Genomic DNA, 20,155 nt, shown 5'->3' with positions numbered 1-20,155 from the left:
TCATGAACAAACCTGGTATCCTACAAATTAGCAGCTAATCTGCATCGGCAATTCACATTGGATGGCAATGTTCTTTGCCAGTGCAGAAAGTCAGGATGTGTAGGTTGGCACGTTGGGTTCAACAATGGCTGAAGTTAAAGGAAAAATTCTGGTTCATTTCAACCTGACGTATTTCCCATAAATGTGGCTATTATGACGCTATCAGTCGTGCTAACTTTCCACTCGCCTCCTCCACTGAAGAGATACAGTGAAAGGAGGCGTACAGTCTGTGGATTTTCATCTGAGGCTTGGTAGAGCTAACCTCACAGCTACTACTCCTGCACCTATTCTGTTTTCCAGCTGCAAAACATAGAAAACACTAAGTCCCATCTCACAAACTACCAAAACTGCCAACCTCAATAAGGGCTCAAACACAAAGTATTCAACAGGCATGGACAGTTGACCTGACATCGTTGAAGAAGGCTCCTGAACCCACATAAACTACTTCCCTCTTAACGACCTTGTTTGGCCAATCAGGATGGACCCAACAACCCAATGCAGGCTATATGGTTGTCATACCCAAACCCACTGTTCACAGTCAGCGAGTCAAAAACAGAGACAATAGCTAGGTCCAAAGTCCATGCGATGTACTAATTGTGTACACAATGTTTTAGCAGTTTGTACACACAAAAAAATGACAGTTTTATTTCACAAAGAGCCAGCTAAATGTTTCTCCAAAGGTATAATAATTGTGTTTCTGGAGCTCCTCTGTGTTACTTTGTGCATTGCATTGTGGGTCAATAGTGTATTTTAACAGCACACTCAAAAATCAAGCATTTCTTTTAGTCTGCATTTTGACTTTTTGAGTATGCTTAATTTTGTCACTTGTCCACTGTTGATACACCACATATTCAAAATCTGCTTTGAATCCGTGTGTAGTCTGGACACAGCTAAGGTTAGAGGGCTCATAGAACCCGAAGTTACAGTGCGTAACCTTTGGTCTATTTCACACACGCTTCACTTTTTAACCAGCTTGGCGGGACTGAGGGGGCGAAGCCAGATGCCCTGCTCTCACACCAGCCTGACACAACACCCACAAACCTCGGAAACGCAAAAGCGTGGGCGAACAAATGTAAAGTCCATATAAGCCTGATTGGCCTCAACACACTAAAACACGAAACAATCTCAATGAGTTGTTGGAGAATATAACCATTTCAATCCCCAAGACACATGATGAAGACAGGCGAGCTGCCTGCAATACCAATGAGAACATGTTAAAATGTCACTGCCATCCAGCAGATAGTGGCGACACCACCAAACGCACTACAGAAAAAAACAGAGACGTGGATGACTTTAAAGCTGAAACAATCAAGCAAAAAAGCCAGACATTCACTTGTTCCAGCTTCTCCAATGTGAGGATTTGCTGCATTTCTCCGTCACTTCACTGTAAACTGAATATCTCTGGACTATTGGTCAGACAAAACAAGCAATTTGAAGACGACACCTTGGGCTCTGGAAAATTGTGACAAGCATTTTTCACACTGACCTTACATAGATTAAGCGATTAACTGATTAATCCAAAAAATAATCAACAGATTAGTTGTGGCCCTAGACTTATTTTTCCAATCGTACTGTGCTACCATTCAGTGAGACTGAGCGCTCATCTCAGCCAGTGCAGGTCTTTTCAAAGTGTGAAACACGGAGCCGTGTAAAGGCAAAGTGTCCGACACTGCACACCTGAGCAAACCTGCCCGTGAGGCACAAGTGGTGACAGAAAGGTGACAGATAAAACCCACACAGCTCAATCTCTGATCTGCCTGGCGCACTTAAATACCAACAGAGCAGGGAGTGAGAGAGTGCCCACACAGGACAACCAATCCTGAAACCAACGCCACCTCCAGTAGTGGGAGGCTTCGAGGTAGAAGGAGCTCTAGGATGCTTAAATTGCTTCTAACAGAAGTTCAAACAGCTCTAAAGTAGCTTTTAGTTTCTTCAGTTGATCAGACAGTGATGCAGAATAGTATGATTGTGCAGTTATTTAAGGTTCAATAATAATTGACTTGTTTTTGATCCCTTTGACCAAGATGATTTGTTTATGGCCTGAGGATGATGGTAAAAGATGGATTAGCTCGAGTATCCTCCTGATCCTTGGAGTGCTTCATGTAAGTTCAAAGCTGGAACATGTGTCTGCCGGCGGCATGGAAGCCAATGTGCACTGGTGTCATTCAGAGACATGGCTGTTTTTTAATGCTTTACTCTTACATATATTCTCTTTTCTGTTTTCAGCCAACCCAACCTCTTGATAGGAAATTTGATCAACTGATTAGCGTGTTTGAAATGCACGGCGGCATGACACGTTGTTGAGATCTCGGGGGTGTACACTACAGTTACCCATAACCCCCTTCTCTGTATACATTTACAGAAAGAACTGGCTGAATGGACCAACAATGTATTTGTAGTTGTCATAGATGAAAGATAAGAAGCAGAAGGGATCTACATTTTTTCAGTACTGAGAAGTTTGGTCTGAATGAGAGGGAGGGCTACAATTACTGTATCGAAAAACATTTTTTTTATGTGATGGTGTTTTCAGTAGGTTGTACAAGTGAGAAATATTGAGCAAAACTTCAACGCTCACCCACAGTATTGGGATTTTGAAGATCTTCTGAACTTCTGTGGAGAGATGAAAGAAACAAAAAAAAAAAACAGAGGGGGAGCTCACGTCAAAAGAAAACTCTCGCTCAGGCGCACAAACACGTGGATGTTTTCCTTCTTTCTCTCCATGGTATAGATTTGTTCCTCTACTTTGTGCTTCATCCGTCTATTTTGATGTACAAAGTTTTTGAGTGCACCAGAAAATTACATATGCACCCTGAGTATCTGGCTCTTCCTCTTCTTTCTGTCGCTCTTACCTGCTATGTTGCATTTTATTCTCCCTCCCCTTGTTCTTCATCCCTGCACCGGCTGCTTCTCTTTTGTAAAGACTCTTAGTTGACATGATTTGTTTAAGCCACGGCTCTGATCTGATTCTAATTTCTGGCACTTGAGTGGTTTGGATTTTTCATTTGCTCGTCTGCCAGAAATTCCTTTTGTTCTCTTTTGTACCAGGAAGTCTCTGTATCCATCACAAAGAGCCCTGTTTACCTCAGTTCAGTGGTTGGTCTGCAGAGTATAGACTGCTCTTTTAATGCATCCTTTTAGTGATTTCCACCATAGACCCAACATAATTCATTCTCTGAAGTTTTGGGTGTTTAATATATTGCTGGCATAGGTGAATTAGTCTCTCTAGAGTATACTGAGCAATTAAGTCGACATAGAGGTAAGGTATTAATTTGCTTAGCTAGCTTTCAGACTTACTTCACTGTCAGAGCGGTGATGTCCTGCAGCTCTAACACCAGCAATCCTCTTGAGGAATCTGTAACTAAAGCTGATCATGATACCAGTCTCTCTTATCTATGCTGTCTGTGTGCGTGTGTGTGTGTGTGTGTGTGTGTGTGTGTGTGTGTGTGTGTGTCCACGCATTTTTCCAGAGGGCTTTTCCAATTGGTCTTTTCTCTCTGTGACTCTCAATCAACCTTTAGAAGCCATTCAAGTGGCACAAGGTCAGAATTATCTCAGAACTAATTTGTCTTCCATTTAAAAGCACAAATTAGCATTTAAACACCAAATGAGTTTACATCCTTCAGAAGGACCCACATTCATCTCCGCTGCTTTACCTAAAGTATTTAAAAAATGAATTACTCTGTAAGAAAAAAAGACATGTGAAGGCAGGAAAAGTGCAAAACATGTCAGATATTTCCTGCTGACCAAGCACACATGCCATCCTTTACAGTTTTGTTCTCTCTCTCTTTTTCCCTCTGAACGCTTGTGTGAAGTGTAAATCACGACTCCTCTCTGCAGCAGGCGTATATTTAGCTCCTCTTTCCAATTGTCGCTCATTTTTTCTATCACTTCTTTTCTGTTCTTTTTGCATCTCAGTGTCATAACTTTGGGTCCTGTTTTTAACTCCCTCTCCCTCATCTCTCCCTGTCACTTCTGTATTTTTGTTATTTCTCCCTCTAATTCACAGGGATGCTCCTGTTCTTCTGTTTGTCGCTCCATAACCTAAACTTGCTGTCAGGATGGTTTTAGGTACCAAATGCTCACGACCCCGGCAGTTAGACTTGTCAAGTTGTCATGTGATTAGGTCATCTGGATCCAATGACATTAAGGCCAAAGAAAGACAAGAGATATATATATATAATTTGGTACTCACCAAATATGATGTAAATCTTTTACATTTCAGCTTGTGGTCAACCCTGTCCTGCTACAGGACCTGATTTGATTCATTGCACATAGAAGACTTTGCGTAAAAGGATAAGCAAAAAATAAAGTACTTAAACATCCTACCAAGTTTAAACAAAGAACAAAAAGACAAATTATATAAAGGATAGGTTGCATTTTTTTTTTGCCCATATGTACATTGAAAGAGTTATTGGTCACTGTAAACATTCCTCCTGTACATACTGCCCGCAAAGACATTCTAGCGTGACTCCAATGTAAACCCCAACTCACGCTTGCCGCTTCCACATAGCCACCAGGGTCATCTGCCCTTGCCTGCAAAGGACTGTACGGACCCCGCACGCCACCCAATTTGTGACAGCACAGTCTGTACACACTACAAACGCAGAACGCCCACCACTTTTTCTTTTTTTTTTGACATTTTCTTGTTGTTCAGCCAAATCCAACAAGCAAAGAAGCTCTTCCTCTCAATATAGTGAAGCTGACATCTTGTTTTCTAGTGCGCATGCGTGGAACATATGTGCATTCGCAGGCTCCCGATTGTATTATGAATAGAAGCCGTGTGCGTCTGTCTTGAAGTATAAACAACTCTTAAGGTATCTTCCAAATTTTAATATGAGATTCATCAAGGAATCTCAAGCAATGAAGAATATAGTAACTTAAAGAGGGGATTTTGTCCTAAAAAGACTGTTACATTAGATACCCACTGGATTTGTTGCTGAAGCTTCATATTAGCTTTGCTTAAAGCATTTTTATCTCCCATGTTTTACAGTGTAGTCATGCTAGGAAGGGATTGTCTCACGGCCAGTATGGAAAAGGAGTCAATTACAGTGACTAATAACTCTTTCAATATACGTACAGGTATGTGAGTATTGTGTGAGTATATGAAAGACTTGAAATTATTAATCTATAAAAGAAAAACCTCACGCATACAAAAATCTTCAAAGAAAGATCAGAAAAGACTAAAATCAAATGTCATATAATATTAGTGAGCTACTGACTTTAGCGTGGTGTGGTAAAGTGAAGACAGCATAGTTGCAAGGGGTGACAACAAAGTCATTAACACCTGCAATACATATCTAACACATACATATGCACTGCAAGAAAGCGTAAATCTAATAAGCTTGAGGCTTTATTAAGACTGTGGCAGGTGTTTTGAAGCTGTTGTGGTATTACTGCATTAGCTCTGAGTATCCTACGTGTAGCTGTTATTTTGTCCACCCCTTATGTCATTCTTAACATGAGTGGTCCTTACTTGTCCATGTCGCTTCATGTTAGAAAAACTATGTAGTTTTCTGGAACAGTATTTAAACACCATCATCATTATTGTGAAGAGCAGCTGTCAATCCCGGTTAACCTTATCGGTCAGCGGAGAGTGTTAACACATGGCTAAAATAGTAAGTGTGTACAGCACAGAAATATGTGGTTAGTTAGTTTATTGTATTCTGCAGTAAACAACCTACTTTTTAAGGAAACAGCAAACAAAAACTGAGGGGATAATCCTCTCTATCTCTGTGGACCAGCCTCCCATGGTATGAATTATTCTACACATTGAATTATCTACGGTAATTTGGTTGCTGCTGTACGAAATATTTTCATTTATGCTACCATTATTATGAATGTTACTGTCAAATGATGTTTTGTTACTCTGGAAATTGCAGTCCCTAGTCTGAACTGCCTCAGAGCCGTATGTAAAATGTGATTTGGCACAGCTCAGGCTGAGATGTCCCCCAGGCTCTCACATGGTGCTGGTCAAACAGAGGCTTTGTTTGGCTGCTTCTCTCAATTGATTCCTTTCTTTCTTCTCGTTTCTTTTCTTGTGAAGGCACTCAGACCATTGTATAAGCACCAGGTATTTTGGAGGATAAATGCTGTTTAGCTTATGGAGAAAATGACCTTTTTAAAATACAATAAACACCAACCAGAGCCTGTGACCAGAGACAAGAAGTTGTTTGGTAATATGTCATCAACTGAATGGCTTTTTCACATGTTTATTCACCCCAAATAGACAATGTACCAACTGCAATGACGTTAGCAACCGATGCTCCGATCACGTCCGTGGCAAATTTTTCGCTCAAGTTGAAACATTTTCAACCCGTGCAGATGCGTCTTCATGTCAATTTGTGCCATCTCAAGCAAATTTGTGTCTACTTGCGTCTTTCCATTGACTTCATAAGCAATTGCGCTGCCTCTAAATTTTGTCTGAACACACAGTAAAGGCCCGGACACACCAGGAATTAAAATGGTGAAATTTCATGGTGATTGATTAATTAATCGATCAGAGGACCCGCAAGAGGAGGCGAAATGAATCCACTAGAATGTTCCACATGGAGTTAAACTGAAATTTGACACGTGAATTCACTCTATTGACCAATAGGAAGCTGTCTTGACAGTGCTGACCTGAGTCCAAAATAGAGGAAGCCCTTGGTAGTTATTAGCTCCTTAACCTCCTGTCGGAGTAAAAATGTTCCACAAAAGTGTCTACTTGTGTCTGCCTTCACAGGTTGCTTGGCCGTAGTGTGACATGAGTTGTGAGCAGTTCAACCAAATAATTACTTTTCCATCTCAGATTGTTTCATTTGAATCTTTCTATTTTTTCATTTGACAAGTAAAAAGCTAAATTAGAGAAAGAAAAATTAAACCAAATTTTGTGTAACTAATACATATGTCTTTGTGTTATGACTTACAGTAAACCATGTGTGTTATCATCTTTTAGTTGTCAACAACAAGTGGGAGGACTGAAGTCACAACCGTCCCTGATAACTACAATCAGTTCGTATCATGGAAAATGACATTTTCAGTACTGACAACGTACAGCGACTCAAGTCTTTGTGCCACCACCTTGCTTTCTATCAATTCCTCTTCCTCCTCCTCCTCCTCCTGTTCCTTCCCTTCCTCCATTGCTCCATCCTTCACTCGCTCTGATTCCGGCACGGCAGTGACAACCTCAAGCCCATCTCATGCATCAGCTGTCAGGCCAGGATTCGTCACTAGCGGGGGTGTGGGGGTGGGGGGGCTGGAAGACTGAGATATCTCACCGCCTGAACATCTTGACTTGGAATTTATGCTGATGATGACTCCCATTGCCCTCTAGCGATCCTTCTGTTGCCTCTTCGCTGGAGCGTATAGTCCTCCAACATCGGCATGATTATGATCTTGCTGTGGTCTACTGTCTCTCTCTCTTGTTCTCTTTCTGTTCCTCCCTCACTCTCTTTCTGTCCCCGCCTTTGTTGAAAAGACTTCTGGGTCACAATTATCTATGAAAGAGATTTTACAAACTTTCTGTCTTGTGTCTTTCTGCCATTCAACAAAGTTTACTGTCACAACAGGGAAAAAGATTAAAACCTCTACAAACCCCCTGTTTCCCCATGTTTCCAGTCTTTATGCTAAGCTAATTGGCTAGTTTATCTTTTAACAGATTTTGTCCGATCTTCTCATCTAACTCTTGGCCAGAAAGCAAATGAACGTAGCTCCCAAAATGTTCTATCATGTTATCCTGAGGTTTGACATGACCTGAAGAGTGTACCAGGCCCCAATGAATTTCTGTCCTCTTTAGCTTTTGCTCTATTTTTTTCTCTTTTCTCAGCATCTTGCAGCCTGATATGGGGAAAAAGTCCAAGTACAAGACTTCAGTGAAGAAAAAGACTCTCAACCCTGAATTCAATGAGGTACAACATGTCTCCTGCTCCACAAACAACCACAATACACCTGGCAGCTTCTTTGATTTCTTTGCTGAGCTCAAAATGATGTTCTGTAGAAATGATGACATTTGGATGGCATGGCAATTAAGCACACCTTTTTTAAAATGACTTAAAATCTGACATTTGTCATTTGTCAACGTGTTCTCCACATCAATCTGCATGTTTCTACTGAAAATACTCTAAATTACGTATTCAGTTCCTTTCAACTCTTGTGTTTATGAATCATTGATATAAATATGCTCTTGTGTGCGCCACCTGCACAGGAGTTTTCATATGAAGTATCCCTGGACCAGCTGGCAAAGAAAACCCTGGAGATCTCTGTGTGGGACTACGACTTGGGAATGAGCAACGACTTCATAGGTAGGCTGAGAAGAACTGAGGTGTGGAGGTGAAGGGTGTAGAGGAAAGCAGCGGCAGCAATAAAGTAGATGACTGCACTAGAGTGTTTGAATGAAAATGGTGCAATTGCAGAAAACGTAAAAAACCAGGGTGAGCATGGGCAGAGGGAGGAGTAAAAAAAAAAAAAAGTGGCGAGATGAGGGGTAATTATGAGGCTTGAGGAGAACGATTAAGCAGGCGAGTTTGAGTGAAAAAGGAAATGGTGAGGCTTTACAAATCAAAAAGGAAGACGTTCTCTCTGGATCCCCCATCCTTCGTGGACTTGGCACATCAGATCGCTGCCACTTCGTCAGACTGCTAAACAGCTTTGGCGTGGCCTGGTGTGTATATCACGGCAATGGAGCACTTGGGAGCTTAGAGATTGATGGGGAAGTAGTGGGGAGGCACAGTGAGAATGGATTACCACCCTGTGAGCTTGAAGGCCTTCAGATCAAAGCGTTTTACTCTGTCTAATGTGTGTGTGTGTGTGTGTGCGCACATGTGTATGAGGCAGTGGGTGGGTGGGTTGGGAGACACCCAGTGTTTAGATAAGCCCAGTGAGTTATTAGCCCTGCTGGGAGAAAAGGCCATCGGTCTAACGTACAGCCCCAGATAAGAGCCATTCCCCTGACCATTATCATTACAGGTTTAGCTACAGCAGCCTGCCAGTTATGTTAATTGGGGTTGGGAGAAAAATGACACTGAGACAAAAAAGAATGGAGAAAACGAGTAGATGAAGAGGCCGAGCGAACACAATCCCAGTGTACTATTGTTCGAGTGAGAGCAATAACAAGCGGGCTAATAGGCTTAGCAGGAGATATAGAGAATGTGACATGGTAAAAGGTGAGATTTGAGAGATGCGTGGAGGGGAAAAAATGTGAGGGTAAGAGTACACAAGAAAACACCAGCAATAAATCAAGTGGATGACTTGTGAGAAAGATCGATAAACAAGTAGAGATAGGAAATTTCATCTTCACCATGAACTAAATCTAATATCATCTCACAGGAAAACTGTAAAAGCTTACAGAAAACATATTACAACTGCTAAAGAGACACTACAAGTACCAAAAGTGTTTTAAGTCTCATGGCACAAGTCAAGTCTCAAGTCAATTAAGACAAGGTCAAATCAAGTCTCACGTAGGATTGAACCGATTTGGCCTCATATTACCTTACACGTATAAATGTTTTCCAATGAGTTCCATGCAGTAAAGTGTACAGATTTGTACCTGGTGTCGGATTTGAAGACATGCTGAATTGAGGAAGTCAAAGTCAAGTCTCTTTAGTCAAAAGTCTTGTCAAAGCAAGTTTCATTGTTTTATCGTTCACCAGGTCAAAACTTACTGTTTTCACTCTCAATTCTAAAGTCAAAGGAAGTCTTTAGGCAGTTAAGTCTCAAATAGGTTGAGTCTCACAGGTCAAGTCTTAAGGGTTTGTACAAAGTCCCGTCCACACTAAGGCAAAAGTGTTTGTACACGTTCAGAATGGCCTTCAAAGGCATTCGTGGTGTTCACTCACTCACCTACCGGTGTTTTAAAAAATTAAAAGAGAGGTTGAGAGCAAAGTTATAATCCTGCACACTTTCTCACCTACACACACCTGGCCAATCGCTGTGCGAAGTGTGGATGCTTGTTGGGCTGTGGGTTTCAGAAAGTAACAAAAATTGTCGAACGCAGCCCACAAAAGGAGAGGCAAAGCCAACGTGTGGCCAGGATGGGGTTTCAGATGCTGTTTGATGATCCGAAAAGGCACTTTGTTTGTAGCTTACTCGTGCCTTCAGGTCTACAGTTCTGTTAGATACTCACCACAGGTACTTGTGTATCTGGTGGTTGGGTTCAATGAGACAGATGTGCAGCAGAGGGGTAAAAATATGTGGACAGAGAACAGGGTCAAACCTGTGCGAGTGTTGGTGCACACCTGCTCGCCAGCCTGTGTGTCAGCCTCGCCCTCGTCTGTATCATCTCCTCCGGCTCTGGTTCCTCATCCTTATTCTGTCCCCCTACGCATGTCAATATGTCTGACCGTTTGTTTGTCACCAGGAACCCGCAGGCTCAGGGAACACTCCATCGATCTCCGTTTCAGAGGAGGTGGGAGTTTTGTCGGGCGGGGGTGGAGGTGATAAAGTGTTGTGCGTGATTATCCTGTCGAAACTCTGTCTGCAGGTTTTGACCTGCTCTCCGACTCATGTGTGTGTGTCTGTGTGTGAGAGGAAAGTTAAAGATTATGCAGGGTGGGAAACACTGAAAGGCTGCTCCTCCCCTGCCAGCAGCAGCATCTCAGGCGGTGTTCAATGCCGAGTTCAGATGAGACGCAGATCAACAATCGAGCCTTGTTTGCTCGCGGCTGTCATTTTCCAAGGCGCTGTTGGAAGGCAGCATTGCCAAAATACCGTGTTTAAAACTTCACGCTCCATTAACTGTGCAATCACAGCCAAGGGAATGGCTTTGTAATAACCTCGGTGTGACAACTGCCTGCATCTCTCTGTCTTACAGCCTGCCTCTCCACCAACGCCTCCATCACCTCCGCTCACTTTCACCTGAGTCATTTCCTGCTTCTCTGCATATTCATTCCCCCCATTCTCTTTCAATAAATCTTTTGTTATCGCAATCTCTCTTTCTTGTAATTCCCCAGCTACCTGTCTATTTCTCTTTCTCTCTGCCTGGAGGAATTTGTCTCCCATGTCTGTTTGCTTCCGTCTTTGCGCCCATGTTTGTCCGCCAGTCAAATAATAATAATCTTTATTGGCATGAATGTTGATGTACATTATTGCCAGAGCTCAATTACATATTATTGAATATCAGATTTTAACAAGAAAACAAAATGTCCCCTTGTTTGTTGTTATTTTCCGATACAACCAGTGGTGGAAAGAACTAATTACCTTTACCAGTAATAATACGCAGTAATGCAGTAATAAAAGTACTGCACGTAAGTATAATTTTAAGGTGCTTGTACTTATTGTGATTATTTACATTTGTCACTTTGTACTTCTACTCAACTGTTTCTGAGGGAAGTATTGTACTTTTTTTATTGCACTCCATTTATCTGACAGCTGTAGTTACTTATGATTTTACTTAAAAACATACAATAAGCTTATAAAATAAAATGCATTGTTAACAATTGAACAAGTGGTTCCCAACCTTTTTGGCTTGTGAAAAAAGCAAAGTTTAGTTGGAGCCCCTTGTCATGTTTTAAATGTCTATGAGTTGTTAGCAGTTCCCCCAAAGATTTGTCACTAGACTTCTCATATGGTGTCGTTTAAAGCATCTATAATAGCAATGTATCAAATGATAATGTGAAAATAACGTGACAATGTGAAAGGGGTCACTCATAGTGATGAACTTACAGAGAATTATCACCTGAATTTGCAGCTTCCCTTGGCTTTACAGAGCTTTATAGCGAGTTTCAGCTCATTGTTTAGCTTGGTTCACTCTCATAGGGTCCTTTTCAGCCACAGTAGCCAGCAGTTTTCAGTGAAAAAAGTTCTAAAAACACACTTGACAGACAGACACAATTAGAGACCAGCCAGTGAACTTAGTGAAAGACTTAGCAGCTAAAGAGACAGATATTTCCCTCAGGAGTTGGTAGAGACCAAAAACAGAGCTAAAAGAGAGAGAATACTTACATTCATCAGGCGGCCAGAAACACGACTCCAAATGAATAATAATGTTGCTCCATAACTGCTGAATGTTTAAACAAGCAGCTAAACAGTTCAATGTCAGTGTTGTGTAAACAACTTGTCTCCGCTGCCCCCCAAGTGAAAAAAAATGTAGTTATTGCATGTTTAAATGTCCTTCCTTGAGGCCAAAAAAGGTAGAATTAAAGAAAGACCACAGAAATAAGTCAAAAAAAGTGATATATATATCAGTCACATTTCACATTGGAGTATTTTGACATTGTTGTATTAGTACTTTTACTTAAGTTAAGGATCAGAGTACTTCACCACCACTGGTCTTTCTTTCTTTCATTCCTGCCAATGTCTGTCTCTTGTCTCCCTTCACCCACCAACAGTTTCCGATCGCCTCCTGATTCTTCTTCTCTGCGTCTCCCTCTCTGTGTGCAGGTGGGGTGGAGCTGGGCATCAATGCAAGCGGACAGAGACTCAAACACTGGTTCGAGTGTCTCAAAAACAAAGGGAAGAAAGTGGAGCACTGGCATACGCTCACACAGCAAGGAGCCCCGAGCAGTGATAAACCGGACTAGATTACACAAGACATTCAAACACACACACTAACACACACACACACACACACACATTTGTCTCACTGGAAAGATGGTTGATAACAGATACCAAGTAAAGCAGTAATAAGTGCAAAGGATAAAACATGCAATAATAATATAATGTTGAAAATGGAATCCGTCATATAACGCCAATAATTACAGCACCGATTATTAGTATATGATATTCATACTAATATTAGTGATGGTAATAATGTGTAATCTGAATACATTTTTTTAAATGTATTTTTTTCTAAAGGTGAACCAAATCGTGACAATGTCCTCATTAAAGTGTTGACGTAACAAAACAATACTCACAATATTGTGCTTTAGACCTTACTGTATTGTGGAAGTCGCTCATATTCTGTCATTCAAATTTACGCCAAATGAAGAGGTTTGAGATTAATGTACTCAAAATTCATTCAGTGAAAGGGGCCAAACGTATGTGCACCCTAGTGACTCATAATGTGGTATATAGTTACCGGAGAGGGGACGTTATAAAAAAAAAAAAAAAAGGGCGATTCTGTTCTGAGAAGTCTCTATTTTAGTGGTTGTTGATCTGATGCAAAACAACACACCATATATAAAGCACAAAATGATCCATTTGGTGGATTTGTACCTTTACCGTTTCAGTGTTCTTGTTCTTATGTCTTTCATTGTCTTTCAGTGACAGTGGCTTTCTATACACCTTCACATCATGACATTAACATGTCGGTGTGTGTGTGTGTGTGTGTGTGTGTGTGCATGTGTGTGTGTGTGCATGAGGGCTATGAGAATATGAGTGCCTACATTTTCGGTCTGTGCAGTGTGAGTGTGTGTGTGTCTGTCGTCATTCACGCCATGCCCCATTCAAAATGTCTCCATTCAACCTCCGAAGCACAGAGGTGTGAAGAAATAATAACAAAGGACAAGAAAGACACGTAAAAGAGAGAAATCCTCCGTCGCCACTACAGGCCTCAGTGGTGTGAGTGATCCTGGCGGGAGGACACTGACAAGCTGTCAATTATGTGTGCCAGACCTTTGCCATCTCTCTCTCCCATTGCCAGACAGTCATAGAGCAACTTTAAGAGTGGAATATATCGTGATACATAACCTCTGACCACTCTTTTTCACTTTCCTGGTGAAAAAGTTCCACGGCAGGCAGAACGGATATTGCTTTTGGAGGTAACCGTTTGTACCTTCACTTCGCTGCAGCATTGTGAACCAGATTTCAACCGGATCCAAGCAGGTTTACCTCAGTAACTCCAATTCTGCTCCAACAGAGTCACAGATGATGCAAGCTTTTCTCCCTGCAGGGCAACATCACAGCAGTAATATATTAATTTGAAAATTCAGGCATTTTATTGGTCCTGTTATCTGATTTATGAGAATAGGGCTGCCCAAAGCTTGGAAATCGCCCCTAATCCACCTTTGTACACCCTCAGACACCGTCCGTGAGGGGATCTAAAAAGAAAATGTGTAAAAGAAAAGAAACTGAAATCAACCATCATTGCTGGGATCATTATTCCATTCATCCCATTATTTCTGACCTATTAAATATCAGGTCTATAGTAAAATATATTTCATCCTGTGGACAGGATTGGGACTACTGTGTCCATGTCTGTGACACAGGATTGCCTGCTGAGATAAACTGTGTGCAGTTAGTAGAAATGCAGACATAAAGAGCCCCCCCCCCTACAATTTTAACCACAGGAGGTAAAGTGGGATTATACCCTGCATGGAAACACATTTAGCAGCAGGGGACAGTGGATAGTCACAGGATCCAAGATATTCAAAAACTATGCTAGATTGCACATTTAACCTACATGTGTGTTATGTGTCTATATGCACATCTCTGCATATTGACGGTGTATATAGGCTAGACTATCGCTGAATAGTCTAAGGATATCAAATGTACTCCCCCGGTTCATCTGTCACTACAGCTCTGCCCATTCACTGGTTCACGAAAGCACACCCACAGTCGGTCAGTGGCCTCCGGGAGTTTTCTAACTGTTGAATCGATCCGGCTGCTCATATTCTTGGTGTCCTTCAACAACCTTGTGTCTCGTCGTTGACTGCAAAAAATGGATCCTTCAGTGGTGAATTAGGTTTCGAATAAAAAGGGCTTGGGCATTATCAGAAGCTTGGAACTAAAGCATGTGTTACAACAGTAAGCTCACAACACATTTTCAGTTAGACCTTAAATTACATTAACATGAGGGTAGGGCATGGATGGTGGGTTTATTCTGTACTTTTTCTATGCACATCAAAACAGCACGTCAGCAGTGAGATAATCAAACCAAAACAACAACATTATCGTGTTATCCAGGCATCAAAGATGCGTTTCTGGGAATACTCAGTACTTTGATTGGGGCTAGGCTGGGTGACAGTGATCTAATAGAGTTCACATTTCTGGCTGGATGCTTGCTTATTCCCGTCTCTGGATCTGTTGGTTTTGTTTACAGTCACCGAATTTTCTGACTCTTGTCTATTGACCCTGCTTTGCTTATGTAATCATTTTATCTGCAATACAGCTGCATGTTTAGCAATCACTATCAGCTTGTGTAATAGAGTGCAACCTTAGCTGATCATTCTGAATGCTGATGTGTTTACAGTCTATGCCATCCATTCAGTCTCTTGCCATGAGTGTGTATTTGTTTGTTTGTGAATACGATGATTCAGGGTATTTTTTGCTCAGTCGCTGTGCTTTACCAAGCAAGCTCTTGATTTAAAAAAACAAAACAAAACTTTTACTGTCACAGATTTTGACACTTGTCTTCCTTAAATTGATATCAGTGGTAATGATGCAGGAGGGCAGGGGCGAATGAGATGGGAATTCACTACTGCAGTTCCTGTGTATTCACTGTCAATGTCAATCACACAGTGTGGCTGCCATCCTGTGGTGGGTTTGTGTAACTACTTCGCAAAATAAATTGAAGTTGTTTCAGTGGTCGTCTCTCCTCCTTTGAATGACACGTGATGCACATTGTGCTTAATCCTTCAAAAACACAAGACAGGCAGCATATGTGCTGTGTTTATATGTGTTTATTCATCATTGTCTTTGAAAAACAATGCACACCCAGGCCTTTTTGTGAGGGCCACTGCTCACTTCACTAACTACTTGAGGCAACACTGATAATGAATTCATGTTGTGTTATATCAAAGCGAAATGACTTGTATTTCTATTCTATCAGACAGCCTTTGTTTACCATATCTTTGTGTCTTTCCTGCCCATTTGCCTCTGTTACATATCCACTCTCTCTCTCTGTCCTGTGTCTGTCTGTCTGCCCCCCCCCCCCCCCCCACTTTCTTTCGCTCTCTCATGGGTCGGTCACTCTGCCAATAAAGAGTGGCACATTAGCCTGGTCACTCCATAGTAGCATGATGAAAGGCCGCAGGGCAGAGAAGGAAGGGAAGGAGCGAGAGAACGCCATAGCGGTGACGGCTCCGGCCTCAACTCCTTGTTGGTTCAGTGCGAGGAAGGCTCTGTGTTTGGCATCGTCCAGAACCAACTTCTCTTCGGAGTTGAGGCCACACAGGTTGGCACCCTCGAAGAGTGACGACAGTCCTGGTCGGGTGAAAAGGGAGGGAAAAGAACAGAAAGATGATGGTGGGGTAAGATGGGTATCCTTATTTCACAAGTGAGACTTAATGGCGGTCTACTGCTTGGTAGCACAAGCTAAAAGCATGGCTTACCTGACAAACTCACACTGACACCCCCCCCCCCCCAGAACACAAACACAAGTTATACGTTACATCACCCCTGTCCCCTCTGCGTTACATTAACGCACCCACCCCCTACTGGACACTTTATCTGGACACTTTACTTTATTCTGGTCACTGCACTGTTTGTTATTTATCTTATTTTTATTTTTATTCTTATTTTACCTTTTATATATTCTACTTAGTTGTTATCGAAACAATAGCACCATCAGACCACGGCAAATTCCTTGTAATGTATGTTACTTGGCAATAAACAGTTTCTGATTCTGATTCTGATTCTGATCTGGTGTTCATTTTATGGTATTAACAAGCTGAATTTGAGTCTGACAGCCAGAAAAGAATATGACAGAGGAACAAACCTAATTTCTTGATAAGTATGTTCATGTCTGGCTGGAAATCCAGCTTGATTTGGGGCAGAGTGACCTCGACATGCTGAGAAGATGTTGTTTTCATGTGTTCTATCATTTGTCGCACAGCTGTGTCCGTCATCTTATCCTCCACCCGCTGCAGGTCAGTCACTGTGTTGGAGCGAGGCAACAGGATGTAAAGACTGCTGTCACCTGTGAGAGCAAACCTCGCCACCTGTTGGCAAAAGAGAAAATCGAGGTGTTACTGTATGCTGTATGGGTGTTCAAAGTCTAACACTGTGGGCCACGTGTACACTAATTATTAAACTAGTACAAAAACAACATTGATAGTGCAACATGAAACATGAATGGATTTTATCACTTCTATTAATATTTTTACTTTGATTTGGGGGATAATCATTCTCCAAGTTTTGGAATGACATTTCCCATAATGCTTTAGGAGATGTAAACAGGAAGTGTGCTATGGAGTCAGTTTGTTAACTTCAAGTTCTTTGTTTATTTGCCCCAATATTTGGTTACATTTACATTTTAGTATCACTGCATTATTTTGATACTGAAGAAAACTTCTGGAGTGATAAGGATTTTCTGTGATTGCTAATCGGATTTATGGACATTTATTTGCGATGAACATCAATGATATCCTCAGAAACTGTAAGTCACAATGATTATAAAAATTGTGTTTCATGTCTGTACAGTCAGATTTGACTTGAGTTATGACTCGGAGAAGGAGTACAAATTTTGATGCAGTTCGTGGCAATCAGGTGCTAAGAGTTTTTTAAGTACTTTAATTGCCTTTCACTTCACAGTATTTGTCTCACGTGTCCTTCCATGCTCCCCTTCAACTCTCCTCACAGTTTGAAAACCTCTGCTGTGTAGTATGTGAAAGGGTGGGGTTAAGGTGGGTATTGGCTGGTCCTTACCTGGGCCTTTAGTTCAGTCACATACGTCATGGCCGCCAAGTATTTCTGATGATAGAGGAGTGGCACCTTTACCAGATCACCATTCAGTTTTGTGAAAAGTCCTTTCTTGGGTTTCTGATCAAACTTGACCTTCCACTGACCTGACACACACACACACAGTTTATTTCAGTTTCCACCATTTTCACATGCACATACACACACTTGTGCACACACACTTTACTGACCACTAAAGGAGACGGCATTGAGCAGGATCAGCTGTGTAGTGGGTGATACGGAGTCAACCAACTGTTTGATATTATTGTTGGTCTTATTTGCCACCCAGCTGTTGATCATCTGTGCGTTTTCCTCGCTGTTTTCCAGCAGCCTAGTGGGCTCCGCTTCATAGAACTGAATGGACTGGTTAGTAAAGGACTCACTCAGATTCAGTTCTGAGGAAGAGAACAGAGGAACCATTATGAGCTACAGAGACAGAGTTCATTTTAGCTCTTTATGCAATCAGAATCTCTGCATCTCTTTGGCTGTATGTTTTGTGAGCTGTGATAGTTATACGTGGGTTATAGTAGATCTGAGAAGCCATCTGCAAGGAACTGGCCAACTTTTCTCTCAGCTTCTTCATCTGGAAATGAACACAGTGGAAGTCATGAGGCACACAGACAGCCCTCTCAATGGCTCTGCGGGTGTCATCTCTTGCTCCTGGAGGTAACAGGATGAAGAAAAGACATAATATACAAATACTGTACTGTAGAGTGATGTAGGAAGCTGCAAGGTTTGTCTGACATTTAATATAAGTGGAGGATAACTTCTGTGACATTTCAAAGTGAGAAATGTTCTTATGTAACTTTGTAACTACGTGTGCGTAGGCAACAAAGGGATAATGTTGCTTGTTAGACCAAAGAATCTTAAAGGACAAGGTTGGCATTATTCTGTATTTTCCTTTTTGTCACACATTGCGACTGTGTGGCTCAGTGATGTGTTTTTCGACAGCAATGGAGGTCTTTTTGACACACATACTTTTTGATTTGTTGACAATAAGAAAAATATAGAACATCAAGAATAATTAATAACCATTAAGAACATTTAAAAAAATGAAGAACTAGCTTCATACCTAACAACAAATGGGACAGTGCACCGCTGATACTGATGGGAGAGAAGAGCAAGTTGCCAGAGGGATTTGATTCTCTGAGGTAAGAATACAGCTTTATGGAAAATTCTGTCATGGATTCCTGCAACATGGGTTCCCCTGTGCGACTGTTCTTGTCCTGGCAGGGCTCCCATGGTGTCATGAAGCCCCTGCACGAGTAAGGAACAGGGGTAGGAGCAACTAAAAGAAAGTTAAGCAGATGATTAAAAATGTACATAAATGTGGTATCTACTTTTATAACAACACCTCAACAGGGTTTGGAAATGAGATTTAGCTTACTGGTAACTTTAGTCTGCAGAAATGATTGTCATCAATAAATGGCTGTTAAAATCAATACTCATTTGGAGCTTGTTACTATAATAATGAATGGACTGTGCAGTAACACAGCAGTATATAGAAAAGGTTTCCAAACCTACCTTCAACAATAATGTATACAGTGCTCAGCTTCTCCCCCTCAGCAGATTCACAATTGTAAACTCCAGCATCCTCCATGACGGTGTCTCTGAGTAATATGGTCTGATCATGATCAAGTGGATAAAGCAGTTCCACTCTGGCATCATCACCCGTTGACTCGTCTAAAAGATTCAGCTGCGTCCTCTTGCCAGCAACCGTGTCTTTGTACCAAAGTGCATTGGCACTGACTTGGCTGGAAGGTGGGAAATTACACGGGAGGTGAAGGGTGGAGCCTTCGGTTACCCTAATGGTATAGCCAATTAGTGCTGTAGAAAGAGACACAAACACTTCAAACTCTTACATTCAAGCTTTTTGTTGAATGTTGAATGTTGAATATATATATATATATGAAATCTACTCATGGTTTAGTGTAAACAAAATAAAATAAATGCATGTATGACAAAAGACAAGTGTGTATCTGTGTTTCTCACCATCAACTGTAACGTTGTATGTCCTGATTATCTCCATATTGTTCTCCTTTAACAAACACAGGTACTCGCCCTCGTTGGCAGCAGTTACAGGGGATATAGAGAGATACAAGCCATTCTTTTTAACTGTAATCGAGTCAGGCAGCTGAACGCTTATGTCTTTACCTTTCAGAAAAAAATCAAACAGAAAAAACAATGTGTAACAGTGTACTTTTGCAATACAGTGAGAATAGTGGTAGTAGTAGTGGACATATAATAAGACCATTGAATTTCCAGGTGATGGCAGCTTCGTTGAAGTCTGTCTGAAATGACAAACAGGGCAGCTCCAGAGTGGAACCAGGTATCACCCGGACATGTGTGCATGAAGAAAGCTAAACACAAACACAGTGTTAAACAAGCTGCCATATTCAAGAGTAAATTTAAGCACTTTGGTTATGGCTGTGAAAGATATTGGTAAATATTAAAGAGCTAATTCTACATTTCTCAGGTGAGTGTACCTCAAAATTGAGCTGCAGCAAGAGGCAAAGTATGGCCTGGAGTTTCATCTAAAGCAGAGTAAAGGGAGTAGAATGAGATTAGCAAACTGATGGAGTTG

The 20,155-nt window shown here is 41.4% G+C and overlaps 2 protein-coding genes across 2 annotated transcripts in view; one reads left to right on the top strand and one right to left on the bottom strand.

Moving 5' to 3' along the window:
* The window catches only part of doc2g (double C2-like domains, gamma), a 29,905-nt gene extending 17,372 nt beyond the window's left edge, over window positions 1-12,533 (top strand). The window contains exons 8-10 of the mRNA XM_070921125.1: window positions 7,844-7,925; window positions 8,222-8,318; window positions 12,394-12,533. Of these exons, the coding sequence (XP_070777226.1) occupies window positions 7,844-7,925; window positions 8,222-8,318; window positions 12,394-12,533 (319 nt within the window). The remainder of the gene's footprint in view (window positions 1-7,843; window positions 7,926-8,221; window positions 8,319-12,393) is intronic.
* A 3,314-nt stretch (window positions 12,534-15,847) lies between these two features.
* Window positions 15,848-20,105, bottom strand: serping1 (serpin peptidase inhibitor, clade G (C1 inhibitor), member 1). Its single transcript, XM_070923196.1, has 10 exons — window positions 20,058-20,105; window positions 19,823-19,931; window positions 19,564-19,725; window positions 19,096-19,398; window positions 18,644-18,859; window positions 18,088-18,231; window positions 17,763-17,966; window positions 17,539-17,678; window positions 16,610-16,832; window positions 15,848-16,095 (listed from the first exon to the last, which is right to left on the bottom strand). Exons 1-10 carry the CDS (start codon window positions 20,103-20,105, stop codon window positions 15,848-15,850), a joined length of 1,797 nt encoding a protein of 598 aa, XP_070779297.1.
* Window positions 20,106-20,155: the final 50 nt, after the last annotated feature.

The sequence above is a fragment of the Enoplosus armatus genome, chromosome 2 (assembly GCF_043641665.1).
Source record: "Enoplosus armatus isolate fEnoArm2 chromosome 2, fEnoArm2.hap1, whole genome shotgun sequence".
NCBI classification, from domain to species: domain Eukaryota; kingdom Metazoa; phylum Chordata; class Actinopteri; order Centrarchiformes; family Enoplosidae; genus Enoplosus; species Enoplosus armatus.
This window is presented reverse-complemented; position numbering and strand designations above follow the sequence as displayed.

What these genes read in the sequence shown, in the direction of transcription:
- serping1 (XM_070923196.1), bottom strand. Translation starts at nt 20,105, where the DNA reads ATGAAACTCCAGGCCATACTTTGCCTCTTGCTGCAGCTCAATTTTGAG. An exon ending in TGCTGCAGCTCAATTTTGAG is followed by an intron (nt 19,932 to 20,057) that starts GTACACTCACCT and finishes GTTTGTGTTTAG; the next exon opens with CTTTCTTCATGCACACATGT. An exon ending in TGACTGAACTAAAGGCCCAG is followed by an intron (nt 16,833 to 17,538) that starts GTAAGGACCAGC and finishes TTTTGCCAACAG; the next exon opens with GTGGCGAGGTTTGCTCTCAC.